The sequence below is a fragment of the Takifugu rubripes genome, chromosome 20 (genome assembly GCF_901000725.2).
Source record: "Takifugu rubripes chromosome 20, fTakRub1.2, whole genome shotgun sequence".
NCBI lineage: Eukaryota > Metazoa > Chordata > Actinopteri > Tetraodontiformes > Tetraodontidae > Takifugu > Takifugu rubripes.
Genome location: NC_042304.1, coordinates 6,384,016 through 6,397,221, shown reverse-complemented (window position 1 = coordinate 6,397,221; position 13,206 = coordinate 6,384,016). Strand labels below are relative to the sequence as shown.

Below are 13,206 nucleotides of genomic sequence, written 5' to 3'. Positions count from 1 at the left end.
GTTCGAGTCCATCCCTGGCTTACAAAGGAGCAGATCTACAACGTTTTAATCATTGTTTTATTGGAAAATTGGAAACAACATAAGCATTAAAAACATAGGCATCGGGTAGAATATGGCTGGTACTCAAGCTTCACCTGTGTCCTTACAGAGTACCTTAAATACCAAGCATTGTGATTTCTACAGAAGATAGCTAAAATACATATCACACTTTACTAAATTGACTTTATAAAATGTCACTGTACAATAAAGGATCAACGGGTGGCGAGTCTATACAAACATATTGTAAAGAAACCCTTTAGTAAAACTATCTAGAGAAATTAGAATAACAAAATAAAATAAATTTATTTCTCGTCTGAACGTTGCTGTAAATTGCTGATTGTAAAAATGAATACATCAGGAAAATCATACAATATCCTTAAAAAATACATCGGTTCAATGTGTTGTGTTCACGGGGATGCGCGCCCCCCCCGAAAGCTCACAAGTGTTTCAACGCCGACGGGTTTGAAAAAGGAATATTCTGAGCCGATCCCAATCAACCATGATAAAATATATTACAGGATGTCCTCCAACTTCCTTCAAATATGGAGTTTGTGCAAACGTTTTCCCACCAGAAGTAGGAAACTAGCGTACAGTGGCTCCATATCAGTAACGCTCATGCATGGAAAACAGAACACAAAAACAGGATCCATACAAAAAGGCAGGATGTCAAATATTTACCAACAGTTACAAAAATATCAACATGAATAAATTAATTTCCTCTACATTTCTTTAGTGCTCCTCTGTCCGCCCTGTTGTCTTAATGTTCCCAGAGGAGGAAATCCAATCAGGCCCAAACAGAGGAGACCTTTTTTATGTGTCACCGCGTCCTTCGCCACACTAATCGTATGATGCTGTTCAGCTCCGCCCTGCGTCCCCACGGAGCCCGAAATACACCCGCGACCCCTGGAACTGTTTTGTAACAATCAAAAGCACAACGGCAGACGATCGTGGAGCAGTCTGGAGGACAGAATAATACTTTCTTTTCTCAGCGTAAGCGGTCGGACAGCGGCTCGGCTCGCGGGTCGGTTCCCATCAGGCAGAAGGCTGCGGTCTCATAGCAGGCTGGCGAGGCTGGTGGTGGGCCCGTTCTGGGCTTGGATCTGGACAGGAGGGGGGCCGTCGGTCCACTGGAAACAGACAGAAACACCGTCATCAAGCGGACACGTCAGGTGACGCGCTGGGCTGGGCCAATGTGACCTACGCTGATGAGGTTATGCTCAGGGAGGCTGCAGGCAGCGATGTGGTCCTGCAGCAGCTGCTGGGAGAAGTTCTGGTGCATCTGAGCTGCTTCGTGGGCGTCCATGGTGTTCCCCAGGGCCTTGTTCAAGTCTGCAGGCCCATTCAAGATGGTGGTGAATGCGGGAGTTTGTGGTTTGGACGAGGATCATTTATATAAAAGTACCTTTCAGGAGCGCAGACGACCACAGCTGGACAGACATGTCGGGGATCTTGCTGGCCAGCTGCATGGCGGGCACAACCATATTGTTGCTTTCCTAAAAGACAAAAAGCTCTGGTCAGAAGCGGAACGCGACACGACGCTGATGAAGACGCCGACGCCCCGGGAGTTTTTAAATGTCTGCTGTGGATTAAATTCATCCGGTGCGTTGCTAAAATCTCTCCAAAGCCATCACATGACTCGTGTGACCGATTCCTGCACTAATCTGCTAAAGACGTGTCTAAACCGAGCTCTTTGTGCGTTTCTGATCCTCACTCTGTGGTTCCCGAGGACGTAGAAGATGTGGCCCAGCAGAACCAGCGAGCAAGCAGTGAGCCTGTTCAGGTCCTCGGCGTTGGACATCTTCAGGGTTTCCCGGAGGAAGCGTCTGCAACACAAGCGGATGTGGACGTTCTTTATCACGTACAAGGTGAAACCTCTGGCGTTTGTGAGCGGAACACGTTAAGCTTCACAGTACTTGGCCTCATTATAGCGTCCTTGAAAGAATGACAGGAGTCCCCTGATGTAGAAGGCTGCGGCCCGGAGGCAGTGGGAGCTGGAAAACAACAAAACACGCATCTTTAATACTATTCTGGGTCGTAAACACCAACTTCACAAAGCTACAAGTCCACTTACCTTACGGGAAAGTTATGGTCTGGGTTTATTCTCTCTAGGAGGCTGTAGAGCTGAGGAAGACAGGAAATGAAGGACAATTGTGCATTAAAGCCTTTGCTAATAAAGCTTCCCCCATCAATTGCCTCTCTCTCTGTTTCCGGACGTTATGTAGAAGATCCTTACGTAATATCGCAGAAGTCTAAATCAGATGCAACACAACAATGAGAGCAGGAACCTTCCATCGCGTATGGGGAGCTGCCTCGTGCATAAATACAACAGCTCATATCTCAGAGTTTTCCAAATGAATATAAGTGCGACAGCACGTACGCTGATTAAAGAAAAGGGATTAGTTCTTCGTTACACAGATGCTGGTAACAGGGCTAATCTATTTAAAAACCTGTAGTTGTGATGCTGTGCAGTGCTCTCCTTTCACGTACGTGTCTCTGGCACAAACACGTGATCCACGTATGACAAGGCCACTCCAAAGAAATATGCCTGGAACCAATTTTATAGACACTCCCTGGATTTAGCAAGAGCATTTTATCCTAATCTTTATCATTTCAGAACTTAAAGTCACTGAGTGGGCAACAGATTACCTAAACATGCTCATCTAAAATCAACCATTTCAGACACTCAACTTTAAAGAATATTGGTCTAACAGCCATTGTTTAAATCAATTGTTATAAGATGCGCAATGTGACGTAGCATTGAAGAGTGTTGTACAAATAAACAAGGTTTTATCCACCGCCCTAAACAGTTAAGGATCACCTAAGAATAGTCACCTAAGTACAGCATTCAGCCACAGTGAACAACCCTTGAAGTAGAGCATATTGACACCGCCCCCTGGCGGCCAAACTATGTAACTGTAAGTTCTTTCAAAACGCGTGTGTGGAGCATGTTTTCAACAAGCTCTACAGAGAAGTAAAGTCCCAACATGACGCCGCGCTGACAGATGCTCTTGGAACTCTTTATCTCCATTAAGAAGGCTGTTTTGTCCTTGAGCAAACATCACTCTTCTTTAGCCATGAAGATTCTGTTACATCATGCATGTTTTTCCACAACACTGCCTCCTTATCTACAGATTTCTGTCAATGGAGGGTGCGGATGCACACAACCAAGAGGCCACAGTCTGATGTAACATAAGGAAGAAAAGCCTGAAAGTCACACCTTTTAAACTCAAACATTTACTAAAAAAAATATTCCTTTTCAATTGCATATTTAGGGTTTACTTTTATTATCTCTGATATTAATTCACCATTCAATGAGGTAATAGACAGCTGTGTGGCCGATACTGACCTCCTGGTGTCTGTTTCCTTCCCTTATATAGACACTGGCTAGGTTGGTCACGATGTACGTCCACAGCTCCTGGTGCGTGGTGAGCTGAAAAAGAATGCCAGACACGTCTGAGGCTACGGGAGGACACAGCAGCAGAGAAGAAAAGACCGAACAGAGAAGCACTTGTTGTCTGTTTACTGTTTACTCACCCGCAAGGCTGTGGTGAACTGTGCCTCCGCGTTATCCATGCAGTTCACTGAGATACAGTAGAGACCCTGAAGGAAGGAACAGAGCGTTTCATTAGAGGGAGCACCTCCACCCTCCCGTAGCAACGCTACTGCTAACCACAAGGCAGTTTTGTTAGGACCAAGGCTGGATTAAGCGAGTAGCTCTAACATGTTGCCTGATATTCCTAGGGTGAAATTACTCACCAAGAGCGTGTGGAGCTGAGCGGCGTGGTTGGTGAACAGCCTGGGGGACTGTTGGCACAGCTGGCACACCTGCGAGATCTGCGTGCAGAGCATATTGAGTCAGTTGTCACATGGTCTCCATTGACAACAATCATTTGTGAATGGAAGAGCTACAGATGAGGAGTTACTGCCCGCTGCTGCTAAAACTGTTGAAAAGGGACCATCAGCCTACCTCTTGTAATGCCGTAGCCTTATGACCCGTGACAAGTCTACACATGATGATGTGCTCCAGCAGAATGACTTGAAATGTAGAGAGGATGGGGCTGCAGTCCAACACTGCAATATAACAAACAAACACTAACAAAAACTATCTTCTCCCGTTTTATGTTGTCAAATATCACAGATGCATAGAAATCACTTGCTTTTTAGTTTCTCTAGCTGCATCAGGGCCTTATCTGTGTATTTCTGGGCTTTCTCCAAATAGCCTGCTTGCATGGAGTGCATGACTGTCACCTGAAAAATGACAAAAGACACATTAAATGCTGTAAATCCGACACCAAAAAGTTAACTGGACAGAGGTGGATTTAATAGTTCAGGCCAGCCTGGTCAACTGTTGCGATTTAAGATAGAATAACAAAATACGCAAAGCTCAGCACGGATAAAACCAAACATGACAGAGGCGAAGAAGGCTTAAAAACCAAAGACGACGTAATTGGAAGTGAATTTCAGTGCTAAATGGAGGGAAAGGTCCTCACCAAATAGACTAGGACACACATGTGCTCCTTGGGCAGCCAGTGGAAGAGGTCGGCTGGGTTGCTGGGTAAAATTTCGTCATCGTGGAGAGTAGAAATGGTCTGGATGCACTGCTGCAGCTGCTTCAGACACGGTTTGACGCTTTTCACCTGCAGAGGAGTAATCCAGCAATTCATCTTCAGCGACATGACGCGGCGTGACTTAAACATCCAGGCTGATCTTCCTACCTGCCCAGCATCAAGGTAGTGCGTGACCTGAAGGACCAAGAAGAAGACCCTCAGAGACTCCTTCTGGATGGGGTTTCCCTGCCAATTTTCCACAATGGTTCCACACAAAGTGAGCAGGGGATGCACCTCCGCGAGCTTCCTCTCCATTAGCAGCAGCTAGAAGGTAAAAATGCAACATTGGGGTAAATTTACTGGAGAAGCTGCTACTTCACATCAGAGTCGCATTTTAGCAGGTCTGGTGTTACAGTACGAGTGGAACTCCACATCAGCACTCACCATTCCTTTACTGAGGAGGAACAATGCCCTGAAAAGAGAGGGGGGGAAGCATGATGGGGTTAAATGTGCAGGTTATTGTGTATCATCTTGTCAGTAATTGTGTTTACTACATGTTCATAATTCTGAAAATGAAAACTACATGCTTATTACCAGATCATGGATCTTGTATATGCAGGGAAAATTAGAGAAAATACAATAAGAGAAATCACCTAAACACCACTCAGAATATAATTCTCCACATTCACTTGCGATTGGCATTACAAGTCACGACTTCACACCACACAGGCACAAATACACACTGAAAGGAAGTGACTATAGGTGCAGGCCGGACACGCAAAACACCGTTGCCCAGGTAAGGAAACATGTTCCTCACATGCAGTCAAAAGAGGTCCGGGCGATATTTACCGTGTATATTCTGACCCCACCACTCTGGCGTACTCGGCTCCAACGCCGAGCAGGTCGCACGCCGACACCAAGTCCTTCTCCAGCGTGTGAAGTTGCTGCGACAGATCAAGGCGCTTGTGTCATTACACATAAAACACACACCTCCAGGGGGGAAACACCGAGATAATGAGCAACATGGAGGGAAAATATTGAGACGTTTCCCCATGCACTTGAGCTCGATATGGCAGTAATCTGTAATGCACGTAAGAATACTCAGGATTACAGGATTACATACCGCCAACTGGAACAACAATCTGCAGTGCCAGTACGGTGTCTGTTGGGAGATCTGGATGGCCTTACGCAGCAGGGGCTTCGCAGAGTCCACCAAGTTCTGCCAAAACATTAAATAGAAGCAGTAAACATACAGAGCCGCCTTCTGTTGCATATACACAGCATTAACTCTGACCCCACAGGTGGCCCGGGTAGGGCAATGAGGCCACCCTGGGGTTATTAACGAGTTGGTTAGTTAAATCACAACAGCAACTAATGTCAACATTAGATCAATCGGGGCTCTCTTACCTGTTGGCAGAAGAGCTCTGACAAAATACTGGCGGCCTCGAATTTGACATCTTCAAACTGGGGAACCTGTTGTGAAATGTACCACTGCAAAGCAAAAGGGAAAGGTTAGCGGCGTCATGCAGCTATGTTTAATTCATCATTCCTGGGCGCTCATGCCAAACAGCGGCTTTTTACAGGAAAGAAGGAAAACAGCCGAGACTTCTATTCTATTCTTCGAAGCCGCGACTAATTCTACATTTTAGCCCATTTATACGTGTGGAATTCGCATATTTAACTCCCAGCCACTGGTTCCGCTCCTGTCCGGTTTTCTCCGCTTGAGGCCTACACTCTCAGCCGCATCCCCGCTCTTTCCTGGACCGAGTGTCCCTCACCGCTTTCTCCAGGTGGTTGCGGGCCAGCTCGCTGTTCTTGGTGTGGTGGTAGAGAACCGAGCCCAGCTGAAGATGTGTCCGAGCTTCAATTCTCTGCGGAGGCTTGAATTGAAACACCGCTTGCAAGCAGTGCACACAGAGCCGGATTTTCGGCGGGCTGGACGTTCGAAAATGCTCCGCAAAGCCGAGAAGGGCGAGATACCAGCGCTCCGGGGCCTCTACGTTTGACGCCATTTTCCCCGACAACAACAAGTTTTCCAGCGCTATGGCCAGACTCCCGGGTTGCCAGGTTGGACCATCCGCTACCCTCAACCGGAGCTTAATATATGGCTTTTGTTTGCCTTTCCTCCGGAAAAAAACTACTCAATCTTGTGATTTTTACTTGTAATGGCCATTATTATAGTAACTGTTACAAGAAAACACGTGAATACATTTATAAATGGTTAAACAATATAATTCCCTGCTTCACTTTGGCGAATTTATAGTCAGATATCGGGTTTTTGAATAATTTATGTAAACCAGCGTTATATATATATAAGTTTTTTAATGTTTCTATGTATCTGTTAGAATATATGTCATTATTCTATTAAAATGTAGGTAATGCAAAAGGACTCAATGTGCCACTATACCTGTCCAACAGTAGGTCTAATTATGTAATCAATTCACTTGCGCTGATCGCTGATTATTTAAAATATTCACATATATTCGTAGACTGGATGCGATTAACTTTATTTCAGTCAAACTATGGTTATGGAACTAATCGTTTTAAAAAACCAATAAGTTAATACCTGCATACCCCAAAGCATCAGGACTATAATTTTTTCTCAGCGCCGACCTGGCAACGCAATGTTGCAGAAAACATCGCGGGATTTCGCCCATCCAACTGCAGTGGCTCATGGGAATTGTAGTCCAAAACACTGGATAACGCTTGTCCCAGTTTTTTTAAGACTCAAAATAATCTTCTGCACGTCGTCAGTCCGCAGCACAGTTTCCTCGCAGGCGTTTCCTGTATTTATAGAACACGCACCGACGCAGCTGGACACCTGTCTTTAGCGCTCAGCTCTCCGCGACAACGTCCAAAAACGAGTAAACAAGAAATTCGAGCCCGTTGCAAGTTTGTAAGGAGCAGCTTGAAAGGAACGAAGGAGGACGTGCACGAAATCTGCGAGAACACTTCACTGCTGTAACAGCTCGACGCGGACGCCTCCTAAACACAAACGAAGGTATCAAAATGCTTAAATAACCAGATTTGCCGCTCGTTTTAACGACCAAACCTTTATCATTTATTTATTTATTTGAACTTGTTTGAGGTGCGCTGCGAGGACGGTCCTCTTCGAAAGGCTCATTTCCCTCGCATCGACACGTATTACTGTTGTGTTAAGGTTTATTGCGCCGTGAACGCGGTGGATTATTCTGGTGTTGTGTATTGCAACACATGTTGACAGGCCAGGCTGCGCAGACATGCGTGTGCGTGGGTCCGCCTGCTCTTGTTGACATCTGCGCGACGCCAGTCTGACACTGAATCTTTACACATTTCTTCACATCCTCCACAGTGGGCTTATTCCTGGATGAGTGTCTGAGGAGTCATTTTAAGGCCCAATCATGGCCCAGCGTGTGAAGGAGCAGAGCCTGTCTGTGGCCCAGACCACCGTCCTGGCTCTGCCGCCTCCCAGCCAGCCAAAGGTGAGCAGCACTTTATTCTTTATTCCAGCCCCCAAATAACCTTTGAATTGTTTCACAGCCATAAACGTCATGCCTATATGTGAGCATTCCGGACCGTTTTTGGCATTTTCTAAATAAATATGTGGGTAAATAAATATGTGGGTAAATATCCAAAGTTCCTTTCTCGTCTCGTTGGATAAAACCCTTCCACACCTGCAGATCTGGCATGTTGTTATGGTATGGAACGTTCCAGGAACTCTTCGTGGCATTGGAGGACAGGCTGCCCCCGGTCTGCTGCTGTAAATAGCAGGCGGCTCCCAGTTAATCTAAAGCTGGCCTCTGTTTACCAGCTAGTCCACTAGGTTGTGTTGAATAAGGAGACGATGCTGAAGGTTACATGTTTGAAACCTGTGATTCGTGCCCCCCAAATAATAACACCCCCCCCACGTGGGCACCAGCTCCGCGCTCGTTTCTTCCTGTGTTTGATTATTGAGTTAAAAAAAGGATGAATTTAGGTTCAACTAATAAACAGGAAAGTAAACGGAGGACTGTAGCGTTCCCTCTGGGCTAACATGTTTGTGCCAGAACTTCTTATCTGCTGGAAACCTTTACTGGCACAAGGCACTGAATAAATGGACGCATGCACGTGCACGCGCGGAGGCGTCGGCTGGGTAATCGGCCCAGAAACTGCTGTAAGAGTCGTGTTATCGGCGCTTTTTTTTAAATCTAATCGCAGCTCTGATCTTCTCTCACACATCTTTAAAATAATTTTTAACAGCTGGCGAGAGTTAAAGAGTAACTCGCCGCACCACCGTAACCATGATGTTTCTTATCTGGATGGTGTCTCAACAGGCCCTGAGGTCCAGCGGGACGGCGCTGGACTCCCTGCTGTGCGGGGCTTTCGCCGGAGGCGTGGCCAAAACTGTGATCGCGCCTCTGGATCGCACCAAGATCATTTTCCAAGGCAAGAACCTTCCCTCCACCAGAGGATTTGGTTTTTTCAGAAGCACACAGAGATGATTGTTTACCACCCAGAGGAAGGGGGAACCAGCCAAGTGTCACTGTTTTAACCCACCGCTAATCCTTAGCAGATGTTTAGCCTACATGAGAGCGTTTGTTCATTAACCCCCATGTCTCTTGTTTCCTCCAGTTTCCTCCAAAAGATTCTCAGCAAAGGTGAGTTTAGCTTTGATTCTAAATATGAGTCCATATAAATAGACGCGAGGAGGCTCAGATATGCTGGTTTTTCTGCCCAGGAGGCCTTCAGGCTCATCCGCTGCACCTACGTGAAGGACGGCCTGCTCAGCTTGTGGAGGGGCAACTCGGCCACCGTCTTCAGGGTCATGCCCTACGCCGCCATCCAGTTCTGCTCACACGAACTCTTTAAGACACGACTGGGAGTGCACTACGGGTACCAGGGAAAGTGAGTCTGATCCCGTGTCGTTATTACGTTTGCCGTCGTCACAGTTTCGCCCTTCATTGAGGGATAATCCACCGCCGTGGCCTGAGCCAACATGCTCCAGCACCAGCTTCCAGCTAGCTGCTGACTGTTCCTAGGTGTCTCTGTAACGTGACACAGTGTCGGGGGGGTGAACGTAGTCCTGCTGGGTTATATATTACGGCAGAGGCCATCTCAAAGGTCGGATGTCACACAACCAACCATGACTGGCGTTTACACAGAAAGTGGGAAATTAATTGGCAGTTAGTGTGAAACATTAAGCTAACCTGGTCTCGTAACTTCTCGTAACTAAGATCAGACGGTCATGGCTATGTTGGGGTGCTGTATGTGCTGGTAGAAGAGGAGCTGTTGAGGGCTGACAAGATTGGAGCAAAGAATATGAAATCTCTTGGACAAGGAACGAATTGCGGTCGTGCTAAAGATAGAAGTGGGGGAGTACTCAAGTTTCAGAAGTGCAGACGGTTTTAAACCAAATGTTCATCACAGAACCAGTTAAATCAGCTCAAGGTGAGCCAGGTTGGTTCCGAGCACTCACAGTCAAAGGTTATCTTGAAGTGGGCAAGTCAGGTTGCACAAGTTAGCAACCGTTAGCGTGCTAACGTGTAAAGTGAGGGAGGTAAACAAGGTCATCAGTGGGAATACCGGGAGGCTGATATCAGCACTTGGCTCTGGCAGCGCAGCGCGAGGCTAAAGTTAAGCCTCGCGGCCCGTGCACGCAGAAGGCACGTGTAGCGTGCAGTTTTATTTTTGGAGAAGGGGGCTGGCGGCGGCGCCGTGTCAACATTCACAGCAGCCGCGCTGCTGCTGACGCGCGCTGCTCCAACATCCCCAGTGACGTTCGCTGCGGGTCGCCGTATTGACGATTCAGGTGACTCTCGTCCGCTCTATCGCCGCGGAGTGATGCAATAAAGCAGCAGAGCAACGTCACGCGCCGTTGATAATTACACACAGCAAACCGGCAAATCACTTTGTCCTGTGTTGCAGAGCCTTGCCGCCGTTCCCACGTTTCATGGCGGGTTCTCTGGCCGGCACCACGGCCGTGATGCTCACCTACCCGTTAGACATGGTCCGAGCCCGGATGGCAGTGACGGCCAGAGAGATGTGAGTACCTGCTGTCATCCTACTGCCTGGGAATATAGTTACTGTGTAAATGTTTCCTCCTGATGCCCAAACTCATCTGCAACCACCGGCTCATTAGCCGCTGTGGAGGTAGTTTGGCCATGTAAGTGTCAAGTAAACAGCAGATTATGAACGGCAGTGAGACACGGGTCAAACTGCTCAACAGGAAGTGATAAAGTCATTCTAATCTTTGACGTCAGAGGAATTGCACTGAGAACTAAAGTCCAGGTAACCCTTCATGGTTAAGGAGGAGGAGCCTAAGCCTCGGGGACAAAGGTCCCGCTCCTTCAGGGGGACCTGCAACCATCTGAAATGCCTGTAAAATGACGTGCGTGGAGTCCTCCCTGCCTGCTGCGAATTGAGCTCAGGAGTGGGCAGGAAGTCCAGTCACCTTAGAAGGCACTTCCTGTCCCGTATGGGGTGGAGCCATACCGGCGGCATAGGGACTGAGCTAGAACCCTTTTTAATGAATGTGCACAACTATGCGAGCAGTTCTCACTGGGTCACTCTCTTTATCTCTGGACAGGTACAGCAACATCATGCATGTTTTCGTCCGGATCTTCCAGGAGGAAGGTGTGAAGACTCTTTACAGGGGGTTTATGCCCACGATCCTGGGGGTCATCCCGTACGCCGGGATCACCTTTTTCACATATGAAACCCTCAAAAAGCTGCACACAGGTACGCCTCAGCGGGGGGCCTTTTCCGATCACGGCCAGCTCGACGTCACACTCTGAGCTCTCTTCTATTCTTTTTCTAACCTAGAGAAAACCAAGAGATCCCAGCCGCACCCGCACGAGCGCCTGGCTTTCGGCGCCTGCGCGGGCCTGATCGGACAGTCGGCCTCTTACCCTCTGGATGTGGTGCGGCGGCGCATGCAGACGGCCGGCGTCACGGGCTGGTCGTACGGCACCATTCTGGGGACCATGCGCGCCATCGCGGCTCAGGAGGGACTGGTGCGGGGACTGTACAAAGGCCTGAGCATGAACTGGCTGAAGGGGCCGGTGGCCGTGGGAGTCAGCTTCACCACCTTCGACCTCGCCCACAACCTGCTGCTCAAGCTGCACCAGGCCGACTGCTTCACCCACTGAGCCAGCCAGGGAGCGGCTCCCGGCCGCCACGCCACGGCGCCCACGCTCCGGGTGTTAGAGGACACCTGACGCGCATGTGCACGCACACCCGCACCGCATCTGTCATCCGTGTCACCGAGCCGCTGAGGGACATTCTTAGAATCATTCTGACATCACGGTAGAAAGGCGACATTTGAATGAAGCTTCCGGTTGCATTAATGAATAATCGTTGCACTTTATTAAAATGGTTTATTTTTATTCGTTTTCAATCGCAACGGTTGATTCGGCCAGCTGTTATTATAGAGGGTCGATGTTCTGACGGTGCCAGGCCCAAACAATAATGAGTATTAATGATGTATGATGAGATAATCAAATGTATAGAGAGATGCATTTATACATATTTCTTATTTCTACTTGCAATGGCGTGCACATTAACACTGCATTGTGTTTTCGTTTATTACCTCTGCCGACGGAGGAGGAGTTATCAGCAGAGTTATCAGAGTTTAGTGAAACTTTCAAGAAATGTTGATCAAGGAACAAGGAGGAGCTGATTAAATGTTGATTTTCCTGCTTCAGAGGGGAATTTGATCTTTGTTCATCCATAGATGGAGGCCTAGGGCCTTAATTTCAAAGCATAGCAACCTGCTATGTTATGTAATCTTGCATCACTGCTCCCTAAAAGAGTAGTGATCCTCCCAATGTCACAAAATGGGGGGGAAGAGCTGCTTGGCGGAGGTCTGTGGCTGTTTGATCTGAAAATGCAATTTATGCCAAAGCACAGGACTCACATTCATTGTTTTCATGTACAAAGGCTTTTCTCACCATCCTGTACTCCTGGGATTAACTCTACATTGTTATTTACCGTCGTGTGAGACTAATGTGTTGTTAGTTTCAGGATAAACTGATCAAACAATAAAGTGTGTACAAACGTGAGATGTGACCACCTTTGTCCGCTGGAGGGCGCCGTGTCATAAGCAAAGTTCATAGTATTATTTGGACGTCTTTCATTTATTTTTATTGAAATTTTGAGAACTGCATGTTGTGGATTGATTTATCTTTATTTTCGGTGGGTGACATTTACATACTTCCGCAGAGTGTGATCTGAAAACTGGATTATACGTTTTACACATGTGCGGTCAAATATAGGTAATCAATGACAGGTAATAATGAACGAATTTATTGTCTCGTTTACAGTCTTGATGAATTCCAGTTTGTGTGTTTGTTTTGATTTTTCCTGATATTTGCGGTTATGTGTCACAGTCAGGCTCCTCCGGTAGGGGGCACTACCGAGCATCCTCAAAGAGGACGCTGCTCTCTTCACCTCTTGGCCTAAACTTGACCTGACCTGTGTGACACAAGCGTGATTAAGATTTTTAGATCTGTGACTTTCACGCACAGTCGTGCAGTAACACGTTGATGGTGCAAATGTTGCTGCTTTGAAGGAAATAAAATTCAAGAATCTCCCAAAATGGCATGAACCTGAACATCTAACGCGAACAATATAGCCGATTCTAAACAACAATTAAGTCTGGTTG

At 47.3% G+C, this 13,206-nt stretch overlaps 2 protein-coding genes across 3 annotated transcripts; one reads left to right on the top strand and one right to left on the bottom strand.

Moving 5' to 3' along the window:
* Positions 1-39: 39 nt before the first annotated feature.
* mau2 (MAU2 sister chromatid cohesion factor) lies at positions 40-6,642 on the bottom strand. 2 transcript variants are annotated; one of them, XM_029828798.1, is made up of 19 exons: positions 6,365-6,642; positions 5,994-6,077; positions 5,710-5,805; positions 5,436-5,530; positions 5,181-5,192; positions 5,031-5,058; positions 4,755-4,910; positions 4,530-4,676; positions 4,197-4,287; positions 4,007-4,110; positions 3,796-3,873; positions 3,574-3,639; positions 3,386-3,469; positions 2,111-2,160; positions 1,953-2,030; positions 1,751-1,862; positions 1,442-1,532; positions 1,241-1,368; positions 40-1,166 (listed from the first exon to the last, which is right to left on the bottom strand). In XM_029828798.1, the coding sequence occupies exons 1-19, from the start codon at positions 6,596-6,598 to the stop codon at positions 1,092-1,094; spliced, it is 1,809 nt and encodes a 602-aa protein (XP_029684658.1). In that variant the 5' UTR covers positions 6,599-6,642; the 3' UTR covers positions 40-1,091. The 2 variants fall into 2 exon arrangements, with proteins under 2 accessions (XP_029684658.1, XP_003974123.1); XM_003974074.3 differs by lacking the exon at positions 5,181-5,192.
* Positions 6,643-7,303: 661 nt separating this feature from the next.
* On the top strand, positions 7,304-12,604 carry LOC101068185 (mitochondrial coenzyme A transporter SLC25A42). The gene is made up of 8 exons (XM_003974075.3): positions 7,304-7,587; positions 7,918-8,047; positions 8,879-8,990; positions 9,177-9,202; positions 9,283-9,449; positions 10,470-10,586; positions 11,131-11,282; positions 11,367-12,604. The coding sequence occupies exons 2-8, from the start codon at positions 7,967-7,969 to the stop codon at positions 11,690-11,692; spliced, it is 981 nt and encodes a 326-aa protein (XP_003974124.1). The 5' UTR covers positions 7,304-7,587; positions 7,918-7,966; the 3' UTR covers positions 11,693-12,604.
* The last annotated feature ends 602 nt before the right edge of the window (positions 12,605-13,206 follow it).